At 35.7% G+C, this 14,327-nt stretch overlaps 1 protein-coding gene across 1 annotated transcript; it reads right to left on the bottom strand.

Annotated features, from left to right (window-relative positions):
• Positions 1–901: 901 nt before the first annotated feature.
• thap1 (THAP domain containing, apoptosis associated protein 1) lies at positions 902–3,826 on the bottom strand. Its single transcript, XM_055198073.2, has 3 exons — positions 3,604–3,826; positions 2,399–2,585; positions 902–1,951 (listed from the first exon to the last, which is right to left on the bottom strand). Exons 1-3 carry the CDS (start codon positions 3,672–3,674, stop codon positions 1,631–1,633), a joined length of 579 nt encoding a protein of 192 aa, XP_055054048.1. The 5' UTR covers positions 3,675–3,826; the 3' UTR covers positions 902–1,630.
• Between the last annotated feature and the right edge of the window lie 10,501 nt (positions 3,827–14,327).

Genomic DNA, 14,327 nt, shown 5'->3' with positions numbered 1-14,327 from the left:
TAATATTTTTATCTAATGGATTTATTCTGTACAATATCTGTAAAATGACATACAATATATCATCTGACTTCCCACTTTTTAAGATGCACAATTATGATAATTTAGAGCATGTAACTACATTTTTAATATTATATTTTCCATCCATATCATATTGCCATGAGTTCTGTTGCAAATATTAAGATGTCATTAGAGAGCCTTTAACAGTACTACATTCAATATGAGAAATATATATTGCTCCTGCTGCTGATGTTTATCCAAACCCTAATCTGTAAATATCTGAACACTAATATTGTAGTTTTCATTCAAGTAATTTACCACTGTTATATCCATAGGTAAATACCTATACTTTTTCTAGATTTACCAGCCTGACCCCAAATGTGCTGTGTCCAAATGTTTGCATTTGCAGTAGATAAGCAGCAGTTTTCCCACTGCGGTATTGTTGTTATTTTGTGATTAATATGGTTCTCTAAACTCATAATGTCATCTTCCTTATTGGAGAAATACATAACATATTTTTGCCATGCTAAACACAATATTTTATATCATACATCTGACATGTGCAAACTTGAAAATGCCAGCTCGATCAATGCCATTCTCAATAAGAATCCCAACAAATACAAGGGGGACTTTAAAACGATGTTTTCTGTAACCCTTAATAGCATATTATCGCCTTCTCTAAAAAAAAAGCTTCTTTAGTGAAAATAAAGAATGAGATTCAAAAAGATTGAATATAACTACTATTCAAAGAGCATGTGCACAAGTTAATATTGATAATGCTGAATTAAAACATTAACTATTGCTCTGTGAACATAAGGTTTATTTCTTATATAAAACGTTCATTGTGTTTACAATTATTATTGTCTGAACAATAAATTAGCACAAAATACATCCACAAAACCCATTGATATTTTCTAAATATATAATGAAAGCATTTTCAATGAATATCAGTTTGGTCCAGTAGAAGATAATTCAAAAATAGACTTTTTTAAATAACTTTTACATTGCACATTACATTTCGCACGCACGCCCGCACAGGCTTTATGGGAACTCCCATTACACATAACTACTTTTATCATTTACAAAGTGTAAATTCTAAAATTACCATCTAGTATGTTTTAACCCATCTGGTTAACGAGGACACAGGAAGTGTTACATCATTATTCATTATTATTTTCCTCGTAAACCACATATACCAGAACACACACAACACACATTTAAACTGGGAAATAAACCCTGATCTGAATTTGCAAACAAATCTGCTAATAATGAGAACCTGATTTCATCATCCTCTATCAATTAAAATGTTCCCCATTATAGCAGCATGGAGTCAGTATCACGTGATCAGCGTTTGGTCGCGTCATTCTCATTTGGTTTTGGAGAGTTTTTATTATACATGTAAAATTGTAAGGGCTTCAGTAAGTGAGACTCTCTCCCAGAGCGGCAAGTTCATAAACAATAAGACTTGAATCTTTCCTGAATCTAGCGCCCATGTTTACCACAATGATCTGTGATCAATACGCAAAAAATCTCAGCAGCAAAGTTGAGTTTTATGCATCCTAACGTACAGACCACTTTTAAAACACTTTATATATCCTCAAGCGGGTCGATATGAGATCATTGTCAAGTTCTCTCACAGCTCTCCAATAGGTTCTACTCCCTTCAGGACATCATACATCTTTTTGGACAAGATAACATAGTTTTCTTCTAATGAGAGATGTTTTCCAGCCTTCTGAAAGTCACCCATGGCTTTGAGACGTTTGAGTTGTCTCTCCTGACGACGACATTTCTGCTGCACCCTCTTCAGGTTCTTCCGCAGTTTCTCCAGCTGTGACTCCAGCTGCGTGATGCGTCTCTTCTGCTGGACCGCGTCCTCCACAGTGTAGTTGTGGTCAGAGAAGATGAACGTGTTGGGGTGGAGATCCAGGATCAAGTCTTCCCGCAGAGATCTTGCCTGTAAATGCAAGAGCAATGATTAACATGTTCTTACTAGACTTGCTCATTGAATTTCAAAGGCGAAATCAGAGCCCCTGTTCAGCATTAATAGACGCTTTCATCGGACGCACTTGCGTTGTGGCAGTTACGCGTCTGGACAGAACGTAACTTCCGGTCTCTGTTTTGTCTGACTTGTAGCTAAACTGTGGAACAAATACCTTATTGAAAATAACAAATGTTTTGGTTTCCTAAAGACACGGGGAGACGGCAATCATGGACCACCGTTATGTAAAGGGAGGTCTGGGCAGTAAATTAAATTTTGAAATATAGTATTAAATGTACTTGTAATAGCGCACTGTGCTAGCAGTGCAGCGGTCAACGGGTTAAATCCCTCAAATCACGTTTACTGATCAAATGTATAAAGCTTCTGAAATGTGATATTGAAAATGTCAGAAGATGTAAGCACCTGTACGTGTAGTTTGAAGAGAGACGGCACAGCGTCATCCTTCAGCACGCGATTGTTGCAGTCTTGTCTAAAAGAGTTTTTGGTAAAGTGTTGCGAACAGATACTGCTGTACTTCGTAGGTTTAAAGTTTCTTCTCTTTATGGCAGTCACCCATTTGTCACACACATCTGGTCTGGCAAGTGGGAATCTACAATTTTCACAAAAAACACATAATATACACATATTACACATAAGCCAGTTTACAAATCTTTTGGCTAATTAAACAGCACAAAATGGACCATCAATGTAGGTATGTTGCTAACTCCGCTGTCGCGGCTGACTTTTTGGTTCCGCTCAACGAAACTCAAGATTTCCTCAGGCGGCGCGCGGTGTTGGGGAAAATAATGCTTCTGTTGGTTTGTTGATGGTGAAATTTCATCACTGGAAGAAGCATAGGTACCTTCTCGTTTTCAGTCACCACCTTTTATGTTTAACTACTGGCCGTGCGAGCTCGCCAAAGTCTGTTGTTTGTAAAATCATCGCTGTTTTTACTGAAGTTGAGTAAAGAGATTCTTGAAATTGTAAAGACATTTAGTTTAATTGCTAAACTACAAGTGAACGAAATTTTAATAAATTTGAACGACTACCACAGGTGGTTTTACCTCTACCAAAATCTGCTTGAATGGTAAGAATGGGACGCAGCCGTATAGCCATGTAGTAGATATCTGTATATATAGACTGAATAAAGAGTGTTATTTGGTGTAATTAGTGGTTTGTTTTTTTATATATCTGACTTTTCAGAAGTAGAATATGTAGAGGATATGGCAAACAGCTTATCCTGAAAGATTCAGGTCAATATCTTAAAAATATAAAAAGGTTATAGCTAAAAACTTCGTAATTTTCATGATTCGGTCACACATTTTCTTGAGTTTTAATGGAAAACATGGGACCAAATAAAGTGATGATTTTCGAGTTTCAAATGGCCAGTATTTTGTTATTCTTTAACCCATATACATGATCTTGGTCTCATTTAAAAGCTTTTTTCAAGCTCTTTCTATCTGAACAACTCGTTTTAGCATTTAACCATTTTGAAAATTTTAGCAACATACCTAATCAATGTGAGTCAGTCCGCTATGTGACTGCATATAGACTGGTTATCTAACAAACGGTTATCTAACAAACTAGTCTGTAACTCATGAGCCACATAATAATGAAGTTGAACTCACTTATGAAATGAGATGTTTTTATCTTTGTGATATCGGTTTTTGCACCCGTACGCTGAGCAGGACTGCACCATAATTCATAAACTGTCCTGAAGAATTCAATAAACGATGATGATGCTTCATGTGATCGGGAATAATCTTCACTTTACGTCAAATCTCTCTAAACAAGCGAGACTCTTCTTCTTCGTTTGATTTTTAGGTCAGGTTGCGAACCAACTTCATGGGTGCATACCGCCACCTACTGTGATGGAGTGACATTTGCTACTCAACAGAGGGTATGCACATGACGTCACCGTCGGCAAGAGAGACTGCGGTTACGCCCACTGAGTGGCAAAAGACGGAGCGGCTGCATTTGAGTACAGCGTGACATTGACGAAAACACGGTGAAAGCGCGTCGAAATGGGGATAAAGCTGTTGTGCAATAGACTGTACTAACAGATTAACAAGAATTCAGAGCTATCGTTTTACAGACTGACACAAAAACACCGAAAGGAGAAGTAAATTGATCGTCATGCCAACGTCCACAGACCACAGGTGGGTTTACAAATTGCTAGGGTCACTATCAAGCAGAGGTTTTACTTTCTACTTAAAAGTATTTTTTCAAGTATTTTATCCGTGTTTTTCTTTGGAAAACATACATTCCAAAGCATATTATCATAATTTTTACTCTATTGGATTTCAGAAATACGTTTTTGTTTTACATTTAATATTTAAGTACATTAACATAGTTTTACTCAAGTAAAAGTAGCCTACACAATTTAAATGTAACGTTTGCCACTCAACAGGGCCCTGTTGAGTGGCCATGATTCAACAAAATGGCTGGTTATATTTTCACTTTTACACTTTTGCATTTCTATCGAGAAATTTGTATTGCAGTTTTTCCACAAAGGCGGCGCATATCACAGGAACCGTCCAAAAAGCGCTGCATTTTCCATCTGTTACTTAAGAGTTGTCACTTTGAAAAAAATCTAAACACGAAAACTTAGGCAGAAAATAAAAAACACTAACAATGGATGCTGCTTAAACCGTTTCGGTTGGTTCTTCTGTCACGTTTTCAATGGAGGACCACAGGATACAAATACACATGAAACTTTAATGACGACGATGGGGACACAGCATACACAAGGTTAGAGAACCGACAGAGACTAAATGTACGCAGGGGTTAAAATAAACAAAAGAACACAGTTGAAGACTTACATACAACAGGTGCTAACAATAAAACATGAGGGCAAATGAATACAACTAAAAATCATCTGTTACAAAAGTATTGTGAAAGCCAATAATTCATAATCTGATGACAGAGCAACAGAAAACAACATTCGGTCACTCTAAAATAATCATGTTCTAATGATGTGGCTATGATTGTTTCTGACGTTAAAGGGTCACTCAATAATCAAAAGGCTTTGTTAAAACAATCACAGTCTACCCCCCCCCCTTAAGAAAAATGACCATGGTTTAACACACACACACAAAAACATTTAAGATGATTTCTTTTATTGGTCGGCAGATCAAAGTTTCATGAAACACCGAAACAGCAAATTAGCTGTAATGTTTCAAAGTGCTGCCTTCATAGTGACACCTAGCGGTCACTCGAAAGTGTTGCTGTGAAACTGCCATGACTTAAAAAACACTAACAACATGTAGCATCATACAATGTTTTCTTGTATAAAACAAGGAAGCATCTCTGTTTATAATTCTCTGCAATATATGTTACTGGAATGAATCAGAAATTATGCAGAATTTGTCAATATTTTATGTCTTTTTATTTATTTTATGTTTTTGCATTGCGTAATTCCAAAATACAACAATTTATATACACACCATCCACGGATACAGCTACAATAGTAATGCTAATCTACTCCGTCTTCTCCATTTGGCCAATTGTTTTTATAGCATTTAATTTTAAGATTTAAAATATATTTCATTAAAATATTACTGTAAAAATGTGGCAAATTGCTATAAACGGGACGACAACGCGGGTTTGCTTATAACATACATGAGTGCGCAGCACCACAAAAACGCTTTTAAATATGAAAGATTAAAGGATTGAATGTAAAAGATTATTATTGAGTCTCTTGGACATAAATGAGGAGTAATTATGAGACGTTACAAGGCGCAAAAAGCTGCTTCACCTGTAGCCTGGTAAGAAAAATAAATGCTTTGCTTTAAACAAATGCATCTATTTTTAAATGTTTTTTTTAATGCTACCTTACGGATTTATTGTATATGATGACTCTGTACCTGTGGATATGGTGATATGAGAAACATTTTAGGTAGTGTTTTGTAAAAATCCCATGGCGCTGTCTGAGTGCTGAAACGCTTCGGCTCTCCACACGTTTGCCAATTTTTTATCTCTTGTTTGTATTTTTAGAGTACAAACCTTTTCTTGCATATTTGCAAATTATTTTATGAGATTACAATGACTATGTTGGATATCAATACATTTACAGCATTTAAAAGCCTGCTATCTGTACTTCTTTGACTGAAAGAAAACGTGTAATGGCTAATCTTTTAGCAAATTTGTTTTAGCCCCTTGAGATGTGTGGAGTATCTTCATATGCGCATGTCCTATCCATAAAGCACGCACAGAGATGCAATCATAACATTGACGAAAGTTATTTATTAGTTTACAACCTCTGGTTTACTTTTCAATCAAATAAAAATCCTGGCCCTTAATTAGAAATGCCAAAAGCAGAACAATTACCAAACAACAAACATTCAATGGAGCCAGAAAAGACATAATTGGATACAGTTTAAAACTCTTTTAAAGGTTTTAATCCAAAAATATTAAATTTCAATAAAAATGAAAACAACAAATTTTTTAACATTATTCTTAAACTGTGGCTCTTCTTCCTCCGCTTAGTTTTTCAGTTTACAAAAAAGTCAGTCATCTAAATAGGGATTAGACATAGCGCCAGCGCAACTGGCTTTTAAAGGGGATGAGAGATAAGACTCTCATTGGTTTATTGTGTTACGCCCAAAACACACCCATTACTCATTAGGCACACAAACCATTTTTCCCGTCGTTAAATTAGCAAAAGTGGCATCGGACACGCCCATTTAGACCGTGTGCTTTAGACAATGAGCTTAGATCGTTAAAATAGGGCCCATAGACTTTTGTTCTGCTCACTGTGTAAAGAGTTTTGCAAAAGTGACCTAAGTATTGGGAAATGTGTCCTAGCGTATGTAAAAAACTGTACACATTTTTTTGCATTCGGTCTTAAAGCCTAATAAACAGTACCTGTTGAAGTCATTAAAGTTAATTAAATAACAAAAAATAGAAAATCTCTCATTGGTCCTGACTGTAACTTCTTCTTATAGTGTTGAGCTCTGCTATTTGAAGTAAGTTTAAGGTTGATCGTGGAATTTTGATTTCCTGAACAACTTTACTAAAGTTACTTCAGTTAACATGAAGCCTTTTGCTTCATTAACAGACAGTAAATCAGATGTGAGAAGTTTAAAATTCAACCTTGCATTATGTTTACATCTTAAAGTTAGTATAATGCATACAGTAATGCACACAGGGCAAAAAGAAAATGTATCTAATGTTGGGTAAGGTGAAGTAGTTTTCTTTCATGCGATATAGACTCCTTAAAGTAGCCTTGGCCAACCCATTAAAAAAGTTCTAGTTGCACAACTGCATTACTGATGTTGTATTTCAGCATATTATGTGTATAATAAGTTTGTGCGTATTGTAAATTAATTTAATAAACAAATTATTGATAGCTTTTAGTTAATTCACTCAAATGATTCAGTTAGTCTATGTTTACTCACACAGCCAGAGTGCCCAGGATGATAAAATAATTATTACAATGTATTCCTAATAAACAACACAAGTCTTCTGCATACTGACATGGTTTGAAATCTATATTTACTTAAATTTCTTTGATTTTCTGATGTATTCAAATTCATATATGTAGAGCAGAGAAATACTTTTTTTTTCCTGTGGTGCATGCCTAGAAAAATACTTATATGAACCTCAGTATTTATAAAATCCTGCGTACGGCCTGGCTGTCACCCAATGACTACAGCCCTATTGAAGAAATTTACAGTTGAATGCGTCAAAACTTCCCCAGGTTAAACAAAGACAAAACTGAATTGTATTTGGAAAAAAAGATGAAACCTTCAAGATTAACACATACCTTGACTCTAGGGGTCTAAAGATACATCTTGGTGTAATCTTAGAGTCGGACCTTAATTTCAATAATCATGTGAAAGCAAAAAGCAAATCAGCTTACTACCATTTCAGAAATAAAGTTAGAATTAGATATTTTGTCTCAAAACAGGACTTAGAGAAACTTGTTGATTATTGCAATGGACCCCATGATTCCCAAAAAGACCATTAGATAGGTACTAGATACAGCTCATAAAGAACACAGCTGCTGCCAGAATTCTGACCCGAACCAAAACATCTGAGCACATCAGTCCAGTCCTCAGGTCCTTACGCAGCTTCTTGTTACATTTAGAATAGATTTTAAAGTATTGTTACTGCTTTATAAATCACTCCATGTCTTAGGACTGAAATACATGACAGATATGCGTACTGAATATAACCCTAACAGATAGATCATTAAGATCAGGTCAGTTAGAAATATCAAGGGTTCACTTAAAACAAGATGCGTCAGCATTTAGTTATTATATCTGTTTAACTCTTCATTTACTGAAAGAGCACTGTGCTGCTGCACGCTGACTGCACTTTTAATTCAAGTCACTTTTACTGCTATTTTATTTTTTGTAAACACATTTAAATGTTTTGTGAAATAAAATGTTTTTTTATCGTTATTTTAAAAATGCATCTTTGTCTTTTATTGTGATTTTAAATATTTTTTTCTCTTAATTTTTTTCACTTTGAAATCATTTATTTCTTTGTAAAGCACGTTGAATTAAGTCTGTGTATGAAATGTGCAATATGCCTTGCCAAATGTATAAATATCCTGCTATGTGCAGAAGTACAGAGAGTTTGTATTTGTGGTGTAAACAGGAAGAAGAGATTCACAACAGAACAGGAAACCTGGTGAGTTAAAGATCCACGTGACAGACACTTTGTTTACTTTCACGTGTACATCAATCATACATCAGTCTATATGTACCTGCATGTGGCCCATTCTCATCTCTACACTGGACATCTAGTGAGGTACTGTGCAGTATTTCAGTCTTTTTTAGGTCAGATGTAATTTTATTTCTAGAGCATAAAAGAGTTGTGTCAAAGTGCTGTACAGTTGGACACAGCTGTGCTTTTACTCTCTTATACGTACTCTCTATCATGTGAACTATTTTGTTTTAATGTTTATTATATGGGGCTCATTCCTGTCGTAGGCCTACATTGATTATGTCCTCATCATTTAGTATAAATGTCATCTTAAAATGCACAATTTTTACAATGCCTTCCATAAGTATTGGGACAGTAAACATAGAATTGCCCTGTTTGCTGTGAAGAACAAACTTTTTAATATGAATATGAGGCAAAAGTACAGAATGATAGTAATATTTGATTATGTTTTAACACATACATGCTTTACCACAAAAGAACAACAACCACCCTGACGTACATGTGTGTTACTCAAGCAATGAATCAAACTGATACTACAAATGTGTGAAGAATTGATACATCAGGACGCCGCTCATCACTTAACACTTGTCAGACAATCTCAAAAGTCTCAATATGATCACATTACTGTAGATGCATTAAAATCCAAACGTCTTGTTCCGTTGAGTTGATCAATTTTTTTTGTTTTTGTTTTTTGTTAAAACATTCTGTACTTTTGACTCATATTCACTTTTTAATGTTTAGACATTTCTTAAATCCACAGTAAAAAAAAGCTATTTTGCATTTACTGTCCCAATACTTATGAAGTGCACTGTATTTATTCATTTCTTTACAATACTACATTAAATTAACTCAATTTCACTGTTAGGGTTTGAGTGGATCTGCACATTTCTAAAAGCTTGAGAAATTCTTTAAAGAAACTTTAATATCAACACAAGCATACATTCTTAAAAAAATGCTGCTTGTTTCAACCCATGGATGAGTCAGAGATGTGGACAAACCCAACAATCAGTTAAAACAAGCCCGTGTGTTCATTTGTATATATTTAAAAGAATGACATCATTTAAATAGCATGGTAGAACTGGTTAGTGATGCTGATAATCTTCATTATATCAGTTTGTTGTACCACACGGGGGCAATCCAGCACCAGCAGCACACAACGCTTTTAACTACTTTTAACAAAGAAACTACATCATTTAGTCCACATTTGAGTCAACATTTATAGGTTAAGTTTTTATGAAAGTTTTAGACTAATTGTAGTTTTTAAATAAATCAAACATTTTTAATAAGGAAAAGGTATTAAAAGTCCTGTTCTTTCTGTGTTTTTTTAAGCTTTGATTGTGTTTATAGTGCACAATATAACATGTGTTCATGTTTCACATGTAAAAAAAAACATGGTATTTTTCACACAATTTACTTATGTCTATAGCGCTGTTTTCACTGTCCTCAAAATGGTCTGATGTCTTCCTTGTTCTGTGAAGTCCCTCCTTCAGAAATACGTATCGAGTTCTGATCGTGTAGTTTGTTTAGTGTGTTGTGATTGGATATCAGCTTAGCTTACCTTTAGCTTAGCTGGCGACTGACGTATTCCTGTGGGCGGAGTTTAGTCAAAAACTGTTCTAGTGACGTCATTAAAGCAGGAAGTAGAGGACTGTAGTCCAAATCGACCGTTCACTGTAGGCTTTAAAGGTGAATTCTTTCTGAAAGAAAATATATCGCCTGGCAGTGAACTTTGAGCTTTATCATTTTACAGCTATTATTTATGCTATTATAGCAACATTACACACTTACTAAAGTTTGAAAAATGGGATCAGAAAGAATGTGACCTTTAAGATGAGTTACTTCATATGAGGGATTTGGACTGATTGACACATAAGTGACTATTTAACCCAGAACCAGAAATCATAACATGGTTGTACCTGACACTCGGGTATAAACACACACTCATAAAACCAGGTCCTTGTCTACGTCCAATCCTCCTTTCACTAGAAAAATTTATAGTCGGAACTAAAAATTTACAAATTACCAAATCCTCATCATTTGAAATCAAAGTCTGCAAATGAGGACGCTTGGCTTTTCACCGGGGCTATTTCAGTGCATGACATATTCACATGTCTATGTTGACATCTAATTACAGTAATACCCACCTACACCAGGAATTACAGCAGATAATGTTTTCAAATGGCAGTTATTACCGTCAGACTCGAGCTAAGAAGTGCCCACGGTTGTGTAGAGATACCAGGGGCGTAGTTCAACCTCATGATATATTCACAGAGTCCCATTCTGATGTCATCACCACCTATGATGCTAAAATTAATTCATTTGTGTCTTTAATGAAATGATTCTTTAAGTAAATGAAAACTAAACAGATCTCATTATTTCTTGTTTATGCTTTTTTCACATGTATGAAAATAACAGTTGTGTGCATGAAATTACAGACAGCAAATATACACAGGTTGAGCATCAGCATGTGCTTTGATTGCTTGGCCTGTGGCCATGGAGATGAATGTTTGTATAGCTGCTGTACTCATGCAGAAATGTGTTCGACTGAAAGACGCCCACAACTGCTTCCCTGCATTTAAACACACGCACTTGTGTGAGTGGGATCTCAGGGATTGCAGACTGAATTGTGTGGACATAATATAGGAAGATCACTGTTTGTTTTTCTCTCTTTTCTTGTGTTTTCAGTGTTTAATTTGATATGTAATTAAATTAAAAGTAAGTTTTACTTAATTTAATTAAGTAAAACTCTAAAAAAAAAATGTACTTGAAGTGCAAATACCGCCTCTTGTTGGCACTAGGTCCGCCCAGAAATATCTGTTTAGACCACTGAATGACACTGAGTGCAAAAATCAACATCTCTAGTGGCGTTGGCAGAGTTGAAATTAAAAATGTTTGATAAGTAGAAATAAAGTGCCTAACGAGTGTTTATTAAGAATAAAAGTATTTATTGGTTAGGGTTAGGAGTCGGTTTAAGTGAGGGCTTTAATTCTCCCAATAACGCAGCATCTATTGAATCATTTACACTCTATGTTATTAATGCATCCTGTTTATGTACATAAATACTCAGGTAAAAATATGTATGTATATATATATGTGTGTGTGTGTGTGTGTGTGTGTGTGTGTGTGTGTGTGTGTGTGTGTGTGTGTGTGTGTGTGGATACAGACTGTAAGCTATTTCATATATAATAAATGTTTTCTGTTCACCATAATAACTGAACGTCATGTCATAATAACATGTCCTGCTGGTGTTTGTGGGTTTGTCTGTTTTGTTTGCTAATATGTGTTGCTAGCTTGCAATAGCAAGATTGTCTGTGGGCTCATAATTTATGGAGTTTCTTTCAAGACCAGCAAAACAAATGACAAAATCTCATTCAGGCATATTTTATCATATGTTATCAAATGTTTTAAGATTTATTATTTAAAACATCTGTTAGCCAATATTTTATAAGATTAATTTGCTGATTGTGTGGAGTAACAATAACAACCCATCAGATAAACAAGTCTTCTTTGAATTTACCTTCATACAAAATGATTTTATTACATTAGCCTGTGAAGTTTTGCTGTTCTTCATGCATGTGCTTCTCCTACAAGTCCTCCAGCCACACCAGAAAACAGACGTCATTACCCATCTGAAACAATTCCCTTTTTCAATAACTAACAACAAGGCTTTAGGTCTCTCATGTAACACACACACACAGATTTAGCATGTGGACCGAGAAAATGATCTCAGCACGCGTTGGAGCCAAAGGCGCTGATGTCATTGTTTCTGATAACAGCTTTCATATGTGTTTTTGTACGCTGCAGCCAACACAAGGGCGATTTATTCCATTACACATTACACAGGCATCGAGCCCCGCGCCAGATAATCTCGCGGTGACGTCACAATGGTCGCGCAGGGTTCTAGTGAACGGCACTGAACAGCACAAGGTCGAGCCAAAGAGTCCCACGTCACACTGCTGTACACTGAAAACACGTAATGAACTCCACACACCAGTGTGTGTCAAACTGGAATAAGTTTATTATGAAATCATTACTTTTTTTGGCTTACTTTTCAAACCCCATTTCAATTTCAGCTGCTGTTTTGAGTGAATTTTGTCAAAACACAATGGCTTCTTGTTGCTGTTCAATGTCTACAATTTGGAAACAGAACCAGCACTTGTATAACACTCAAATGATGCTGATAGAAATGCTAAAGTTATTCACCACACATGATTTATTTACTGTTTGATATGAGGGCGATAGGTCTTTTCAATCCCTTGCTAGCTGAATCTCATCTGTCAGCTGAATTGTTCTCATGGATACCGGGAAAATATTTGGAGAAACGCAACACAGGGCTGAAGTGGTGTTAAAAACCGACCGCCGCTTTCATCGGGGGGGAGCGCGACCTCTGAATGTGAAGTAATCGTTGGAGTCTTGATGAAATCAACATTGTAAAAACAAATGGACGCTCGTGTCACATTTCTAAAAGGCGTGCAGATATTGCCCACTTATCGTCCTGTTATTATTAAGAAGGTTTCCTAAAATTAACCTTAATCTTCTTTCACAGATGTTTTAAAACCATTACAGAGGCAAGATTATGGTGCCGAAGTTAATCTTTTCTCTTTGCAGCTGCTCTTTTAATGATGACATGATTGTGTTACTCGTGCTCGTGTTGTTTTGATCCTTTTATATTTACATGCATTGTTAGTTTTGGCTTCAAATATAACAAACACAAAAAATGAGGCAATGCATAACTAACCACACGAGCGCTGTGAGCTCGTGGTGCAATCGAGGTGCTTTCAAGTTAGTAAACATTTGATATTAACAATGAACCGAAAACGAAGGCCTGATCATATTAACGTACTCACAGAGACAATTTACATTCCCTGACATATCAGGAATCACTCCACCTTCAATTTGGCTTTCATTTCTAAAGAGGTGAGAGATTTCTTTGAGTTTGACTTTGTCAAGTCTGTGCAACTAAAAAGAGAAAATGTTAATGAGTTCTGCTGCTGTTGCCATCAGGAATAATTCCGGTTATTCAAGTTTAACTGAAAATCCCTGAACGCTGTTGCGATTTGGTTGGAAACGTCTGGGTGGGACAAAAACCAAACCAGAAAGTTTCAAGTGACCTTGATTTATCTCTGCATCGCCTTTTCATAGGCTAATACTTTTCAGCATGACCAATCAGATTAGATCTTCGATTAAAGCGGCTTAGGAAAATTGCCTCGCCCGATTGCTTTTCTTTATTGGTAAAGTCCTTGCAGCCTCTCCCAGTTTCTTTCTAAAAATGTCATGACCATAAACATTGACTGATTCCAGAACAACGGTGTGGCTTTAGTGCACATCATACAGGCTAGTGTTGTATAATCTTCTGCTGCCTACTTAACTCGTGATTACTCATGCGGTACAAAGATCTGACACTAACTTTGTTCTATTTCAAAGGAGATTCACTTCAATTGTTCTCATATTAAACAATTACACCTCGGGTCAGCAAGTTTAAGTTATAAATGGTTAAGAATATGACGAAACTGCATTTAAATTTTCACGCCAATGAAACGTCCTAAGCAGAAAGTGACATATGATCCACTGAATACTAAACCACAAGTATATCTTTATAATCAGATCCATTCAGGGTCAAAGGTCAGCGATTATTGAAACAATAAATCTTCTAGGAATTTAGTATTGACAGATGAAG

Source organism: Misgurnus anguillicaudatus, chromosome 22, assembly GCF_027580225.2.
Source record: "Misgurnus anguillicaudatus chromosome 22, ASM2758022v2, whole genome shotgun sequence".
In the NCBI taxonomy this organism is placed as follows: Eukaryota; Metazoa; Chordata; class Actinopteri; order Cypriniformes; family Cobitidae; genus Misgurnus; species Misgurnus anguillicaudatus.
Note: the sequence above shows the minus strand (reverse complement) of the source record. Positions and strands in the feature narration are given on the sequence as shown.

What these genes read in the sequence shown, in the direction of transcription:
- thap1 (XM_055198073.2), bottom strand. Translation starts at nt 3,674, where the DNA reads ATGGTGCAGTCCTGCTCAGCGTACGGGTGCAAAAACCGATATCACAAA. An exon ending in AAAAACATCTCATTTCATAA is followed by an intron (nt 2,586 to 3,603) that starts GTGAGTTCAACT and finishes TGAAAATTGTAG; the next exon opens with ATTCCCACTTGCCAGACCAG. An exon ending in TCTTCAAACTACACGTACAG is followed by an intron (nt 1,952 to 2,398) that starts GTGCTTACATCT and finishes TTGCATTTACAG; the next exon opens with GCAAGATCTCTGCGGGAAGA.